General features: G+C 39.7%; 1 protein-coding gene across 2 annotated transcripts in view; it reads right to left on the bottom strand.

Moving 5' to 3' along the window:
• Window positions 1–16,512, bottom strand: part of DNAAF4 (dynein axonemal assembly factor 4) — a 79,765-nt gene extending 63,253 nt beyond the window's left edge. Inside the window, exons 1-3 of one of the 2 annotated variants that reach the window (XM_022579553.2) lie at window positions 14,496–16,512; window positions 13,953–14,100; window positions 6,265–6,398 (exon numbers count right to left, since the gene is read on the bottom strand). In XM_022579553.2, the coding sequence (XP_022435261.1) occupies window positions 6,265–6,398; window positions 13,953–14,100; window positions 14,496–14,618 (405 nt within the window). In that variant the 5' untranslated portion in view covers window positions 14,619–16,512. The remainder of the gene's footprint in view (window positions 1–6,264; window positions 6,399–13,952; window positions 14,101–14,495) is intronic. The other variant, XM_022579552.2, reaches the window with a different exon arrangement.
• Between the last annotated feature and the right edge of the window lie 984 nt (window positions 16,513–17,496).

Below are 17,496 nucleotides of genomic sequence, written 5' to 3'. Positions count from 1 at the left end.
CAGATTGCCAACAAACTCATGAAAGGATGCTCAACATCACTAATCATTAGAGGAATGCAAATCAGAACAACAATGAGGTAGCTCCTCACACTAGTCAGAATGGCCATCATCAAAAAATCTACAAACAATAAATGCTGGAGAGGGTGTGGAGAAAAGGGAACTCTCTTGCACTGTTGGTGGGAATGTAAATTGATACAGCCACTATGGAGAACAGTTTGAAGGTTTCTTAAAAAACTACAAATAGAACTACCATATGACCCAGCAATCCCACTACTGGGCATATTCCCAGAGAAAACCATAATTCAAAAAGAGTCACGGGGGCTTCCCTGGTGGCACAGTGGTTGAGAGTCCGCCTGCCGATGCAGGGGACGCGAGTTCATGCCCTGGTCTGGGAGGATCCCGCATGCCACGGAGCAGCTGGGCCCGTGAGCCATGGCCGCTGAGCCTGCGCGTCCAGAGCCTGTGCTCCGCAACGGGAGAGGCCACAACAGTGAGAGGCTCGTGTACCGCAATAAAAAAAAAAAGAGAGAGAGTCACGTACCACAATGTTCATTGCAGCACTATTTACAATAGCCAGGACATGGAGGCAGCCTAAGTGTCCATCAACAGATGAATGGATAAAGAAGATGTGGCACATATACACAATGGAATATTATTCAGTCCCAAAAAGAAATGAAATTTAGTTATGTGTAATGAGATGGATGGACCTAGAGTCTGTCCTATAGAGTGAAGTAAGTCAGAAAGAGAAAAACAAATACCATATGCTAACATATATATATGGAATCTAAAAAAAAAAAATAGAAGGTTCTGAAGAACCTAGGGGCAGGCAGGAATAAAGACGTAGAGAATGGACTTGAGGACACAGGAGGGGGAAGGGTAAGCTAGGATGAAGTGAGAGAGTGGCATTTACACATATACACTAACAAATGTAAAACAGATAGCTAGTGGGAAGCAGCCTCATAGCACAGGGAGATCAGCTCAGTGCTTTATGCGAGGGTGGGAGGGAGACGCAAGAGGGAGGGGATATGGGGCTATATGTATATGTATAGCTGATTCACTTTGTTATACAGCAGAAACTACACAACATTGTAAAGCAATTATACTCCAATAAAGATGTAAAAAAAAGAAAACTGTCCACAAAGTGGGTGTAGAGCAAACATACCTCAACATAATAAAGGCCATATATGACAAACCTAGAGACAGCATCATTCTCAATGGTAAAAAGCTGAAACCATTTCCTCTAAGATCAGGACAAGACAAGGATGCCCACTCTTGCCACTTTTATTCAGCATAGTATGGAAATTCCTAGCCATAGCAACAAGACAAGAAAAATAAAATGAAGCCACACTGGAAAGGAAGAAGTAAAACCGTTAGTGTTTGCAGATGGCATGATACTATCTATTGAAAATCCTAAAGATGCCAGCAAAAAACTATTAGAATACATGAATTCAGTAAAGTTGGATAATATAAATTTACCACACAGAAATCTGTTGCATTTGTACACATTAACAATGAACTATCAGAAAGAGAAATTAAAAAAACAATCACATTTACAGGAGTTCCCTGGGGGCCTAGTGGTTAGGATTCCAGACTTTCACTCCTGTGACCCCGGTCAATCCCTGGCCAGGGAACTGAGATCCCATAAGCCATGAGGCCAAATAAATAAACAAAACAATCACATTTACAATTGCATAGAATAAAAAATGAGCAAGTAGTTACTTGTGGCCTTTCTATCCCTTAGTTATACATGCTTCTAATAAACAGGGCATGTGGTTTCACTGATAAGGGCTTTTAAAAGGCCCTATAGTATAATCTAGACAACTCTAGAAAGCAACTCATACCTCATCTGCATGATCAGGCAAAGTTGTTTTACAGTTAAAGTTTCTGAGTTTCAACTTTAAGAAAACAATAGCAGAAGAAAGCACTTCAAATTTGACCTGTTTAGTTTAAAAATTAGTGGGAAATGGGGTCCCCTAAAGTAGAAAATAAAACAAAATAAAACCAAAAAATTCAAAATATAAGAAGGCAACCTACAAAACAAAAGAGTAAAGAAAACAGGAAAAGTAGGCAATAGCAGTCCAAAATAAAGAGGGGGAAAAAAGCATGTTTCAGATTGGTCTGCCATGAATATTCCAACCTTTCATTAATCACTCCTACCCCACCTCAATTCTTCACGGTCTGGTAGATGACCTTGCTACCTTCACCAAGGAAACAAAGGGTTACTTTAACTATCTGTGTCTCTAACAATTTTCCAAATGCTTAGTTATTCTTCACTCCTGCCCTTTAGGGTCAAAAGATAAAATATGCCCTATTACCTAAGATTTAATTTTTTCACCTGTTCCAACCTTCATTCCACCACAAAAAAAAAACCGCTTCATCATCAATCCTCTCTCTTAGTTGTATTATCAATCTCTCACTCTTTACTGGCTTCTTTCTTCAACATATAAATATGTTCAAAATCCTTTCGTCTTAAGAATACAAAAGCTCTGCCTCCACCCTGCAACCTCTCAAACTCACTCCCCAGAATGAGCTTTCCAAAACACAAACCCAATTATTTTGGGATTCTTGCTGAAAATTCCTAAAGAGTTCCCTTCAGGAGATTTTTCTAAATATCAAGATTTTATTTCTGATCAACAAATGTTCCTTGTTGTGCCAAACTCTGTCAGGCACTTATCCAAACTAACTGTAACGTCATTTTCCCATTTATCCCCAGGTAACTGTGGCTTATTCTCCAGTATTCAGCACAAACAGCATTGCTTCATATTTCCTGACCAGCCTCTCAGACTGAGACACCAACCTTTTGCCAGTGTTTTCTCTTTATCTGCCCATGACTTCTCATGCATACTATGGTGTAATCTTTGTTTGTTCTTGTCTGTCACCCTCTCTATACTATGAGTAAACAGAAAGTGAAGACTGATTTGTTCAGCTCTGTCTCAGTACCTTTCACAGTATTCAATAAATGTCTGCTAAATGAATGATAGATCAGCAGCAAAGATAATGAGAAGTGGATGCAGCAAACCAAGTTTGAAGCAACAGACTTGAAGTAAAGATTTATTTGAACATGTGTAAAAGTGATTACCATTTGAAATATCATTCTACAATACCTAAAGCAATTGTTTTATGGGGCTTGAAAGGGAGCCAACAGAATAGACAGCCTGTCTCCTGCTGGCCCCTGCTTATGTGAAGATGTGGATCATCTCCCTATCAGCCTAAGGATGAAGCAGACACAAAGAAAAAGCAGTGCTAAGGATGCTGCAGAGAGATGGAGTCAGAGCTTGGATTTACTGCTCTATCGCGGAACTTTTCCTGCTGGATCAATCAAATTATCTTTATTGTTTAAATCCTAACATTTTCAATTCCAACTAAGTTGTAAAATGACCACAAGTTCCTCCCATAACTATACGCATGCCCCTTTGCAATGTGACTTAATCTTTCTTTCCTAGAAAAGGTGCAGTCTATTTCTCTAACCCTTAATCTGGGCTTGGATATATGGGACATTTGGCTAATGGGACATTGGCAAATGTGACACAGCAGAGCCTTTAAAAGGGCTTGTGCATTAGGGCTTTCCCACTTCAGAGGTTTTAAAAGCACTTGTGCATTAGGTCTTTCCCGTTCTTGCCACCAGGAACACTAACTATGAAGTAAAGAAGCCTGTGCTAGCCTCTTGGAGAACGAAATACCACATGGAGAGGGGCTCAGCTTTCCCTGGCAAGGCTCTAAACATGTGAGTGAGGCCATCCTAGAACTTCCAGCCACAATCAAGCCAACCTCAGACCACAAGAACAGCCTGACCAACATACAGAATCGTGAGAAGATAAATGTTTTAAGCTACTAAATTTTGGATAGTTTTTATACAGTGTTATTGACTAGATGTTTGTGTTCCCCCAGATATGTTGAAGCTTTAACTCCCATTTGGAAATGGGCTGCTGAGGAGTAATTAAGGTTAAATGAGGTCATAAGGGTGGGGCCCTGATACAATAGGATTAGTTTCTTAATAAGAAGAGACACCAGAGATTTTTTTCTCTCTCTCAGCTACCTGCAAGCCAGAAACCAACCCCAATGGACCTTGATCTGAGACTTCTAGGCTCTAGACCTGTGACAAAATAAATGTGTGTTGTTCAAGTCATCCACTCTTTGGTATTTTGTTACGGTAGCCCAAGCAGACTTATACTATACAGCACAGCAAACTGACACAGTGAGTCTTAGCACTAGCCCTGCTAATTATTTTTAAAAGGTTACTACTAGGCCTTCCCTGGTGGCGCAGTGGTTAAGAATCCGCCCGCCAATGTAGGGAACACGGGTTCGAGCCCTGGTCCAGAAAGATCCCACATGCCACAGAGCAACTAAGCCCATGAGCCACAACTACTGAGCCTGTGCTCTAGAGCCCATGAGCCACAACTACTGAGCCCATGCACCTGGAGCCTGTGCTCCGCAACAAGAGAAGCCACCACAGTGAGAAGCCCGCACACTGCAACAAAGGGTAGCCCCCACTCGCTGCAACTAGGGAGAAGCCCACGCACAGCAACGAAGACCCAACACAGCCAAAAATAAATTAATTAATTAATTAATTAATTTTTAAAAGAAAAGGTTACTACTAAAAAACCCCCATTATTTTGTGGTATATGTAATTCAAGTTTTAAGCTAATTTATGGTTTAAGCTAATAAGGAGTTGCCTTTTGTCATATCTCTTCATTTGCTCTTAATGGAACATCAAAGTTCTATTTTGCTCTTTTCTGAATGGTGTCTAATATTGGACAGAGTAAAAATAGCTACACCTATCTACCAGAATAGAACTGTACTATGGTTACAGGGTACTCGAACAATATATTCACGTTAATTCATTCAACTGTTTGAGCACCTACTATTTACTTGGCAACTGCTATGATAAGGATGAAAGAAAATGTAGTCTCAACTCTCAACACTGCTCAGGGAAAGAGACAGACAAAATGAATAGTTGGTAGTATAGGGTATAGACTTTCATAGGTTCTATCACTTCAATGTGATCTATAGCTTCATTCTTTATACACTAATGCCCCTAAAGCACCTTTCCAATACTACCAAAGTCAGGCTTTCATATGTCAGTAGGCGAATAACTTCAAGGTATAGCACTGTGGTACTGCCTGCCAATCAATTGTTCAGCTTTGTTATGTTTACCAATGCAGCAGTGTGTGTGCCATTGTTTAACTATTTTATTAGTTCAGTAAATACTTCTTTGTTGCCACAAATTTTAGAGTATTTTGCTTTTATTTTTTAAAATTCAGGAAAATCGTAAGATCCAAAGTTTGATAGTATTGATAACATGATCAAGAAAAGGTGGAACTCATCAAGTATACAGAAAGCAGGAATCTTTGGACGGATGACCACGTGTTCAATTATTAAGTAAAAAAAAAAGTATATTAACCATTGGTGACATTTAAAAGTCAAGTAAAAATGATAAAAGAAGCAGAGAAATCTTTGGAATTATGAACTGTTGATTATAAAAACAATACTAGTGATCCAAATGCAAAAGAACAGTCATGAGTCCATAGGACTCTTGATGAGATAATGCTTATTATAGATTCCTTAATCATTTCAAAATGTCAAAAATGAGAATCTGAGATGGGAAATTATTTGTAAAAATTAGTCAGAATAGGTAAACCTATAGAGAGAGAAAGTAGATTGTTGGTTGTCTAGGGCTAGGGGTTCGGAGGAATGGGGAGTGACTGCTAATGGGTGCAGGGTTTCTTTTTGGGGTGATGAAAATGCTCTAAAATTGATTGTGGTGATGGTTTTACAACTCTAAATATACTAAAAACCATTGAATTGTAAGCCTGTAATGGGTGAACTGTATGGTATGTGAATTATATCTCAAAAAATATACTGCTGATTAAAGATTTAACTTGAAAGGCTCAACAGTTAAAAGATATTAATTGGTCAATATTTAGTGTTAAATCTATGCTTTTCTTGTTTTAAATAATCATGTCCAATAATTCCAAGATTAAAAAAGAAGTAAAACACTTACAGCATAAAACCTTATAACTGTTTTATTCCCCTGGAAATAGAGCATTTTCCCTCCAACAAGTAAACCTATTGTTCAACCTTATACTCTCAACTTTCATACAGATTTTCAGAAATACACATCAATAGTAGATAGCCTACATAACACAGCAAGGCCTGTAACCAAAGTATGAACAAAATGGTGAGGAAATACAGTGGTTGCAACAAATTATCATTGCAATTACTATATCTTTAATTAAAGGACTTTCCTATGAATCTTCAACTTACCTTCATCATGACATTTAGTGTATATTTTTGATCTTCCCGCCTTGCCGAAGCTTTTGCTTCCATAGCTTCTTTTGCGCTTTCTTGTGCTTGTAGGATAGATTTCTCCCTTATTCTTTGCATCATCTCTTTGTCAACTAAAACATAAGGAATATCAATAAATTAGGATCATGATGAATTTGTTTTACTTAGGAGAAACTGCTTACATACTGATCTGGGATAAGATGTTTTTGGACCCAACCTCACATGGAGAAGTGAAAACATATCTCAATATTAAACTGGTCAAGAAGCTAATACTAAAAGGTAAGCAAGTAACTGTAATAGTAATGAATTAGTACAGAATGCATGCCTTGGGACTTCCCTGGTGGCGCAGTGGTTAATCCGCCTGCCAATGCAGGGGACATGTGTGTGAGCCCTGGTCTGGGAAGATCCCACATGCCGGGGAGCAACTAAGCCCGTGCACCACAACTACTGAGCCTGTGCTCTAGAGCCTAAGAGCCAGAACTACTGAGCCCACGTGCCACAACTGCTGAAGCCCGCGCCTAGAGCCCGTGCTCCGCAACAAGAGAAGCCACCGCAATGAGAAGCCTGTGCACAACAACAAAGAGCAGCCCCCGCTCCCCACAACTAGAGAAAGCCCACGTACAGTGACGAAGACCCAATGCAGCCAAAAATAAATAAACAAATAAAATGTAGAAAAAGAATGCATGCCTTTGTGCACTGAGAGAGATAGACAAACAGAGCGAGAGAGAGAGAGAGAGAGAGAGAGAGACAGAGAGACAGAGAGACAGAGAGACAGAGAGACAGAGAGGGAGGATATGAATAAGAGAGAAGAGGAACAATGGAGAGGGGAAATAACAGAGGGAATGAGGATGGAGACAGGGGAGGGAGAGGAGGAGAGGGTCACAAGAGGGAGAGAGAGGAGTGTGGAATGACTGGGAGGGGGAGAGGGAAAGGGAGCTGGAGGGGACAAGATGGGAGGAAAGAGAACACATTTATTCTCCTCTCTCTCTGTTGAGAAACTAGAGCTATTTGCTCATAAACCTGATCACAATAAATCATCTCTGGGGGGTCTCCTAGAAGAGAAGATGGGTTGAGACCATCTGATATAATCAATCACCTTCAAAAATACAAATGGTGATTTATAGTGATACATATGAAGAGTACAGAGCCAGCCTTAGTAAAAATTACAAAGTAACATGACATGTTACATACAGACTTTACCATTCACAATTATTTTTTATTCAGTCACTCAGTATTTTAGAAACTGCAGGCTGTGATCCATTAGGGGGTAAATTATCTTAGGGGAAGAAGGATAAGGAAGGGATCTAGACTTTGAAGAAGAAAAAAACAGGAGGGGAGAGGAAACTTGGTAGGAGAGTGTGAAGTAGGGGAGTGATAAGAAGGGCAGGAGTGTGATACCAAAACCAGACAAAGATGTCACAAAAAAAGAAAACTACAGGCCAATATCACTGATGAACATAGATGTAAACATCCTCAACAAAATACTAGCAAAGAGAATCCAACAGCACATTAAAAGGATCATACACCATGATCAAGTGGGGTTTATTCCAGGAATGCAAGGATTCTTCAAAATACAGAAATCAATCAATGTGATACACCATATTAACAAATTGAAGGAGAAAAACCATATGATCGTCTCCATCGATGCAGAGAAAGCTTTCGACAAAATTCAACACCCATTTATGATAAAAACCCTCCAGAAAGTAGGCATAGAGGGAACTTTCCTCAACATAATAAAGGCCATAAATGACAAACCCACAGCCAACAACATCCTCAATGGTGAAAAACTGAAAGCATTTCCACTAAGATCAGGAACAAGACAAGGTTGCCCACTCTCACCACTCTTATTCAACGTAGTTTTGCAAGTTTTAGCCACAGCAATCAGAGAAGAAAAAGAAATAAAAGGAATCCAAACTGGAAAAGAAGAAGCGCTGTCACTGTTTGCAGATGACATGATACTATACATAGAGAATCCTAAAGATGCTACCAGAAAACTACTAGAGCTAATCAATGAATTTGGTAAAGTAGCAGGATACAAAATTAATGCACAGAAATCTCTGGCATTCATAATGATGAAAAATCTGAAAGTGAAATCAAGAAAACACTCCCATTTACCATTGCAACCAAAAGAATAAAATATCTAGGAATAAACCTACCTAAGGAGACAAAAGGCCTGTATGCAGAAAATTATAAGACACTGATGAAAGAAATTAAAGATGATACAAATAGATGGAGAGATATACTATGTTCTTGGATTGGAAGAATCAACTTTGGGAAAATGACTCTACTACCCAAAGCAATCTACAGATTTAATGCAATCACTATCAAACTACCACTGGCATTCTTCACAGAACTAGAACAAAAAATTTCACAATTTGTATGGAAACACAAAAGATGCCTAATAGCCAAAGCAATCTTGAGAACGAAAAATGGAGCTGGAGGAATCAGGCTCCCTGACTTCAGACTATACTACAAAGCTACAGTAATCAAGACAGTATGGTACTGGCACAAAAACAGAAATATAGATCAGTGGAACAGGATAGAAAGCCCAGAGATAAACCCACGCACATATGGTCACCTTATCTTTGATAAAGGAGGCAAGAATATACAGTGGAGAAAAGGCAGCCTCTTCAATAAGTGGTGCTGGGAAAACTGGACAGGTACATGTAAAAGTATGAAATTAGAACACTCCCTAACACCATACACAAAAATAAACTCAAAACGGATTAAAGACCTAAATGTAAGGCCAGACACTATCAAACTCTTACAGGAAAACATAGGCAGAACACTCTATGACATCAATCACAGCAAGATCCTTTTTGACCCATCTCCTAGAGAAATGGAAATAAAAACAAAAATAAACAAATGGGACCTAATGAAACTTAAAAGCTTTTGCACAGCAAAGGAAACCATACACAAGACCAAAAGACAACCCTCAGAATGGGAGAAAATATTTGCAAATGAAGCAACTGACAAAGGATTAATCTCCAAAATTTACAAGCAGCTCATGCAGCTCAATATCAAAAAAATAAACAACCCAATCCAAAAATGTGCAGAAGACGTAAATAGACATTTCTCCAAAGAAGACATACAGATTGCCAACGAACACATGAAAGAATGCTCAACATCATTAATCACTAGAGAAATGCAAATCAAAACTACAATGAGATATCATCTCACACCAGTCAGAATGGCCATCATCAAAAACTCTATAAACAATAAATGCTGGAGAGGGTGTGGAGAAAAGGGAACACTCTTGCACTGTTGGTGGGAATGCAAATTGATAGAGCCACTATGGAGAACAGTATGGAGGTTCCTTAAAAAACTACAAATAGAACTACCATATGACCCAGCAATCCCACTACTGGGCATATACCCTGAGAAAACCTTAATTCAAAAAGAGACATGTACCAATTTGTAATGAGGTGGATAGACCTAGAGTCTGTCATACAGGATGAAGTAAGTCAGAAAGAGAAAGACAAATACCGTATGCTAACACATATATATGGAATTTAAGGGAAAAAAAATGTCATGAAGAACCTAGGGGTAAGACAGGAATAAAGACACAGACCTACTGGAGAACGGACTTGACGATATGGGGAGGGGGAAGGGTGAGCTGTGACAAAGCGAGAGAGAAGTATGGACATATATACACTAACAAACGTAAGGTAGATAGCTAGTGGGAAGCAGCCGCATAGCACAGGGATATCAGCTCAGTGCTTTGTGACCGCCTGGAGGGGTGGGATAGGGAGAGTGGGAGGGAGGGAGATGCAAGAGGATAGAGATATGGGAACATATGTATATGTATAACTGATTCACTTTGTTATAAAGCAGAAACTAACACACCATTGTAAAGCAATTATACCCCAATAAAGATGTTAAAAAAAAGAGAGACATGTAGCAAAATGTTCACTGCAGCTCTATTTACAGTAGCCAGGACATGGAAGCAACCTAAGTGTTCATCAACAGATGAATGGATAAAGAAGATGTGGCACATATATACAGTGGAATATTACTCAGCCATAAAAAGAAACGAAATTGAGTTATTTGTAGTGAGGTGGATGGACCCAGAGTCTGCCATACAGAGTGAAGCAAGTCAGAAAGAGAAAAACAAATACCGTATGCTAACACATATATATGGAATCTAAGAAAAAAAAAAAAAGGTCATGAAGAACCTAGGGGCAAGATGGGAATAAAGACACAGACCTACTAGAGAATGGACTTGAGGATATGGGGAGGGGGAAGGGTAAGCTGTGACAAAGTGAGAGAGTGGCATGGACATATATACACTACCAAACGTAAAATAGATAGCTAGTGGGAAGCAGCCGCATAGCACGGGGAGATCAGCTCGGTGCTTTGTTACCACCTAGAGGGGTGGGATAGAGAGGGTGGGAGGGAGGGAGACGCAAGAGGGAAGAGATATGGGAACATATGTATGTGTATAACTGATTCACTTTGTTATAAAGCAGAAACTAACACACCATTGTAAAGCAATTATACTCCAATAAAGATGTTAAAAAATATATATATATATATTCACTGTTTCTGATTAAAAAAAAGAATGGCAGGAGTGGAGGGATGACTAGTAAAGTTTTATACACACCTTCATAGCGTTTTAAAATATATGAAAAAATACACAAAGAAAACTAGTTATATTAAAACACAAAATATTAAAAAATAAATTTGTGATATACAAGTATGAGCTTCTTTATTAATGCATTAAATAATACATAGCAAAATGTCTAATAAATACTATAATTTCAAAGTAGTGTATATAAAAGTTACAGGTACCTGTGATATGAACATATTTGTGATTTTTATTGACACTACTGTTGTTTGTTGTCTACATTCATAGTTGAAGGGAATATTAATTTCAGTTAAAAATAAGTAAAGAGGGGGCTTCCCTGGTGGCGCAGTGGTTGGGAGTCCGCCTGCCGATGCAGGGGACGCGGGTTCGTGTCCCGGTCCGGGAGGATCCCACATGCCGCGTAGCGGCTGGGCCAGTGAGCCGTGGCCGCTGAGTCTGCGTGTCCGGAGCCTGTGCTCCGCAACGGGAGAGGCCACAGCAGAGTGAGAGGCCCGCGTACCACAAAAAAATAAAATAAAATAAGTAAAGAGTATGGAATTTTTACCCATCCAAGATCTTGGCTGGGAATTAGGACTGAAATTACTTCAGGAGTCTCTCCCCAAACCACCTGCTTAGTAACAGAGTGGCAGACAGTTGGACCAGTTTCAGGGGCAGAAGTAATTAAAAGAAAATCAAGTTTCCAAGTGAAATGCTCCATATCTAAAAGAAACGAAAAATGGATCAAGAAGGAACTTCAGAAAAAAATGGAGCAAGTATGTTTTGAATAATGAGGGAGGCAGGCTTGGAGTATAGACTGGAGCTCCACAATACTGCATGTGAAAAACAGATTGTTAAACAATTTCACTGAATTGCATCTGAAACTGAGTTTGACTTCTAAAAGAATCTCAAACCTGGTTTCTGAAGTAAAATCGATGTTCATTACTTGTTATATAAGTCAGTTTTAAGACTGTTTTGATTAGTCTAACTGGCAAATTACAGTCAAACCCAACCTGCTCCCTGATTTCTTTCAGCACATAAGCTAAGAATAATTTTTACAGTTTTAAATAGTTGAAAAAAATCAAAAGAATAGTAATACTTTATGACATATACAAATGACATATACAAATTAGAATAATTTCAGCATCAATAAATACATATTGTCTATGGCTGCTTTTGTTCTGCAATAACAGAGCTGAGTAATTGTGACACAGACTACATAGCCCACAAAATCCAAAATATTATCTGGTCCTTTACAGAAAAAGTTTGCCAACCCTTAGTTTAAATGGTCAAAATTTGGAATAGTTGACCATATAACCATGAAAGAGAAGACTCAAGCACCTGTGCAATGAAAGCAGATACCTAAATTAGAGAGGAAGGTTATGATTAGAAAATTCCCTTCCCACTCCTGAATAAATTGGCCAACCAGTTTAAGAAGGGAATTTGACATAGAAGAAAGTGTTTCATGTCAGAAACAGGGGAAAGTAACAGGTTTATGGATATGACTCTTCTTTATAGCCTAAAAAGTTGGTGGACAAAACGTTACCTGGGGAAATCAAGACACACACACACACACACACACACACACGTCAGTGGTTCTCAAACCTGGCCAGGCATCATAATCATCTGGGGAGTTCTCAACCCCCAATCTGTTTATTTTAAAAGAAGCCATTATAACAGATGATGGTTCTAGTCCCATCTAACTTCAAAATTAAGATTATCAACAACAGCTGAAATAAATCAAAGTATTTACATTTAATCTTAGGTACGAAGTCAGAACACCCTGGGTGGGTGTGTTTCATGACATATTCCCAGGCCCCATCTCAGACTTGAATCAAAAAGGAAGGCAGGGGTAGGAGAGCAGGTATCTGGTTTTTAAAAACTCCTCAGTTATTCTGGGGCTCAATAAAGAACTAAAGTAAGCTGGCTATGGTAACCTACCTTAACCAGTATTTTCTGAGCTGAATACCACATTTTAGAGAAAAATTCCACCTGGTCCTAGGGATTAAAAAATTAAATTCCACAGCAAGATACCAAGAAAACACTAACATGAAGAATGGCTGCCATTTCCCCATTTCTCAATAGTCCTAACTCAAGACTTAACGCCAAAGACCTAAGAGAAATATCAGGCAGTAGATAGAAAACACAAGAAAACATGACAACTAGATCAGGGAGGAAGATAACAGAGCTAAAGCAGTATAGGGCAATTACTGACCCACAAAGCTGATCTTGGCAGAAGAATACTGATTAAGAGTACAGAGAATGGGGGATCTCAACTTGGACTGTACATTATAATTCCCAAAAAGCGTTTTTAAAACTACCAGTACCTCGGTCTCAGTCTCACTCCCAGAAACTGATTTGAATGGTCTAGGGTGAGATTCAGACATCTGTATTCTGTAAAAGTTCCGTAGGTGAAACACTGCTCTAGAGTCAAACTGCTAAGGCTCCACTTTTTTTTTTTTTTTTTTTTGTGGTATGCTGGCCTCTCACTGTTGTGGCCTCTCCTATTGCGGAGCACAGGCTCTGGACGCGCAGGCTCAGCGGCCATGGCTCACGGGCCTAGCCACTCCGCAGCATGTGGGATCTTCCCGGACCAGGGCACGAACTCGTGTCCCCTGCATCAGCAGGCGGACTCTTGACCACTGCACCACCAGAGAAGCCCTAAGACTCCACTTCTTGTCTGCCACTTACTAGTTGTGTGACCTTTGGCAATTACTCAACCCTTCTGTGTCTCAGTAGCCTCACCTTAAAAAAAAAAGGGGAGGGGTACCTAAGTGATAGATTGTTGTGAGGATTAACAGATGAACTAATGCCTAATACAAAATGAGTGCTAAATAAAGGCCATATTGGGAGGCCTTATCCCCTGAAGATAGGAGCCCACATCCTTTAAAAGCTAGTATTAACGGACTCTAATTTTTGAGTAATTCGATTACTCAGGAATTAGGTGATTTAAGAGGCAGCTGAAGCACTAACTCTTTTAAATCATGCTATGTGTCTATTTCGTTTTCTTAGAATAGCAACATAAATTTCAAAAGAGAAAATTTTAAATGGTATAAAGTATAAAAGGCACAACCAGCTGAACGTCTTTTAGTAAAGAACTTACCACCTGACAGAGAAAGGGTCTCCCACATGGCCGCTTCTTTTTTGTGTAAAGTGAAAACAATAGTGTCATTTCCAATCTTGGCTTTGCTGCTCTCATCGTCTATGGGAGCATAGAGAAACACCTCAAATAAAAATGGAGGACAGTTCACCTATTCAGAAGGGGGAAAACGGAAGTCCATTTAGTTACACAAATGAAAGACACACCCGTTAAGAAATAAGTGATAAGAAATAAGCCTAAATCATTTTCTTAAATTCCTTCTATAAATATATTCCAGGTCACGATAAAAGCACGGCATATGAGGAAATCCTGGATAAAATAATCTCTGACCTGGTGACATCTGTCTACAGACGAGGTGTCACCTGTATGGGATTCGTATTTTGTTTTGTTTGTTTTGCTTTGTTTTATTTTTAATAAGACTAAAATATTAGGATGCTTATCTGCAAGGACGCGCCTGTTGCAGGTCCATAGCCGCGCCCTTGCAGCCGCTTCGGACCACACCCCCGGCTCCCCCACCCTGCCGGCTGGCACGACTCGCTTTCCTACCTTCAGATAGTTTTCCGTGCAGAACACGTCCGCGTCCCTCACGCTGACGCCTCTGAGGGGCACAGAGATGAAGACCGCAGTCCTCGTCTGCTGCCAGCTGTAGTCGCTAACCTGCAGGGGCATCCCGGGAGGCGTCCGGAGAAGCTGGGGAGGACGCGCGCCCGCTCGGTTGCTAGGGAAGCTGGGGTTACCACAGGCCAGCGCTTCCGGGTCAGGCCGGGCCGCGGCACCACCCTCCCCCGTTCCCAGCGTGCCCCGGGCGCGCCACTGCGGTCGACCTGCGGACTCCGGTCGCCACTGCCTGGGCGCCCCTGGCGGGAGTGTTACCGTTACCTGAGGTCTTATCTCTCACCCGCAGTCCAAGCGAATCTGCGAAGTAGCAGACCCACTTCCGCTTAAGCAAAAAAAGAGCTTCACGCTTGAAAATGCAGAAAAGGATGTGGGAAAGCGTAACCCGCGAGAAGCAGGTGCGACGTTCACGCGCCATTGCAGCCCTGGCCTTTTGTTTGTTCTGACGGGGGCTGTAGAAGTAAGCACCATTTGGTGTTCCTGTTTTGGAAGTTTCCAGCTCATACTGACCTTCTGGCCTAGGAGCTTGCCTGTATTATTGTAGTCCTTAAAATCCTATCAACCTAAAGCCCGTCACAAGCATGTAGGTAGGGTTCTTTCCTTGGTTTGAGAACTGGGGAGAAACGACCATATGACTCACCTGGCGAATGCTTGGCTGCAACTCAACTGTAGGATAAGTTGAATTGACACGGATATGTTTTACAGTTGTTTAAGGAGATCTGTAACTTTAGCGCTGAGAGGGAACTTAAAGATCATGTAGTATTCCCACATGCAGTATTTAAGGAATCTGAGATCCATATACCCAACCCCATTGCCACATGGATTAGCGGCTGAACTGTGATTAAGATCCTGACCCCCCTAACTCCCATTCCAATGTTCTTTCCTTGGGATGCTTTCTGGAGACACAGTTTATAAATTACTGGAATTTGATGTTAAAAAAAAAAAAAAGGACATGAAAATTAAGCATCTACAAACTATTTGCCACCTAGGAATGGGGATTTTTAACATTTTACTTTTGGAAGTCATTAATACAAATTTAAAAGCTCCTGAAAAAGTCCTTGAGGAAAGCTAAGGAGCAGCAGACTTGGGAGGGAAAAAAAAATCATCTTTTACCCCCCAAACAGGGCACCCCTCACTACCTTACCTAATTTTGTCAGCTGTTCATCATCTCAAGGATCCGTAACTTTGAATACTGGGGCCATGTTAGACTTCTTTTCCCTTGTCCTCCTAATCGGAGAAACCTAACAATCAATCCTATAGATTCTTTTTTATGTTGCTTTTGGCAATTTTTCCCCCTTGTGTTCAATTCCTACTTTTACCATTTTGTTTCAAACTCTCCTGTGTCTTCAAAAGACAGAGTTTATGCATTCCTTTTATATAAAATGTTAAAGTGTAGATTCTGCCACTATATAAAAACACAAGTGATATAATATATGTATAGAAAATAAAAAGGATACTTTGTTCTGTTTGGGAGTTTCAGGAAAATTTGTTAGCAATCACTTTGTTAAGCACATACAAACCTCTGTAGTGACATTGTTCCCCTGACTACCAGTCTTATGAAACTTTTTACACTCTGAGTGAGTTATGTCTTTTTTTAAAAAAAAACTTGATCAGTTTTATTGCTGAATCATTACATCAGCTGATACCAATTTAAAACACCATTAATCTTTATACATTGTTTCAAGACAGGTACTTATCTAAAAAGTGTTTAACAAGCCTTGAAACTAATTCAGTCTTAAAAGTCTTAATCTGTGTTTCCTATTAGATTTAAAAAACAAAAAATCTTAATCTAACTCGAGTGTAGATGGAAATTTGATTTATGGCAAAAGTGACTGTGCACATAAGTGGGGAAAAGCAAAGAAAGGAATGACTATTGAATACATTGGGTGCTAGGAGAAATGGTCACCATATGGGAAAAAATGGGATTGGCTCTCTACATGCATATGGTGTCACACACAAAAATGAATTTCAGATGAACTAAAGACATACAAGCTTAAAACATATATATATATATTTTATATATACACATACACAAATACGTGTGTGTGTTTGTATGATCTTGGAGTAAGAAAGCATTTCTTAAGTATGACATCAAAAGCACTTACCTTAAAGGAAAAAGACTGAAAACTTGAACTAAAATTAAGAACTGGTGCTCACCAAAAGGCACAATAAAGAATGGCAAGATATATATTTTTTCAATGCCCTTCAGTCAAAGACCACAGGGGCACCTGTAGTTGAACAAGTTGAGTTTATTTAGTCATTGAGCACACACCACATTGATTCTCAGTAAGGGGGTGTCAGAACTGGAGGGAAGATCTAAGGGAGGGAGGGTTTCCTCTAGATTGGGTCCTTTCTTAAAGAGAGCGTAACTCTATGATTGGGTAAAGAAGTAACTGTTCATAGCAGCTTCTAGCAAAAACCTAAAAACAAGCCAAATATCTATCAATAGGTATATTCATACAAAAGAATATCATACAACAGTAAAAATGAATTACTTTACACTGGATGGATGAGTGGAAAAAAGCAAGTCTTATAAGACCCTTAAGGAACAATGCCATTTGTATAAAACTTGAAAATAATGAAAACCAAATCTGTTGGTTAAGGATTCCTATCTATACATATGTGGTACAACTATAAAGGAAAGTTAAGGTGTAAGAAAGGATAATGGTTAACTCCTAGGCGAAAGTCTTGCAAATGACACCCTTTGTGGTAGCCAGAAAAGCTGATTTCTACATAGACACACTGCATGAATTTAGACAAAGTTTCTCAAAGTGTGGTCCCCTGACAACAATATCAGCATCATCTGGGGACTTGCTAGAAATGCAAATTCCCAGACCCCACTCCAGACCTGCTGGACCAGATAATCTGGAACTGTGGCCCAGCAATCTGTGTTTTAGCAAGCCCACCAGGTAATGCTGATACATACCAAAGT

Source organism: Delphinapterus leucas, chromosome 2 (assembly GCF_059928025.1).
Source record: "Delphinapterus leucas isolate spDelLeu-1000000601 "Yukka" chromosome 2, BTC_Dleu_Yukka2, whole genome shotgun sequence".
Classification (NCBI taxonomy): Eukaryota; Metazoa; Chordata; class Mammalia; order Artiodactyla; family Monodontidae; genus Delphinapterus; species Delphinapterus leucas.
The sequence above is the reverse complement of the archived record's forward strand: the minus strand, read 5'-3'. Positions and strand labels throughout refer to the sequence as shown.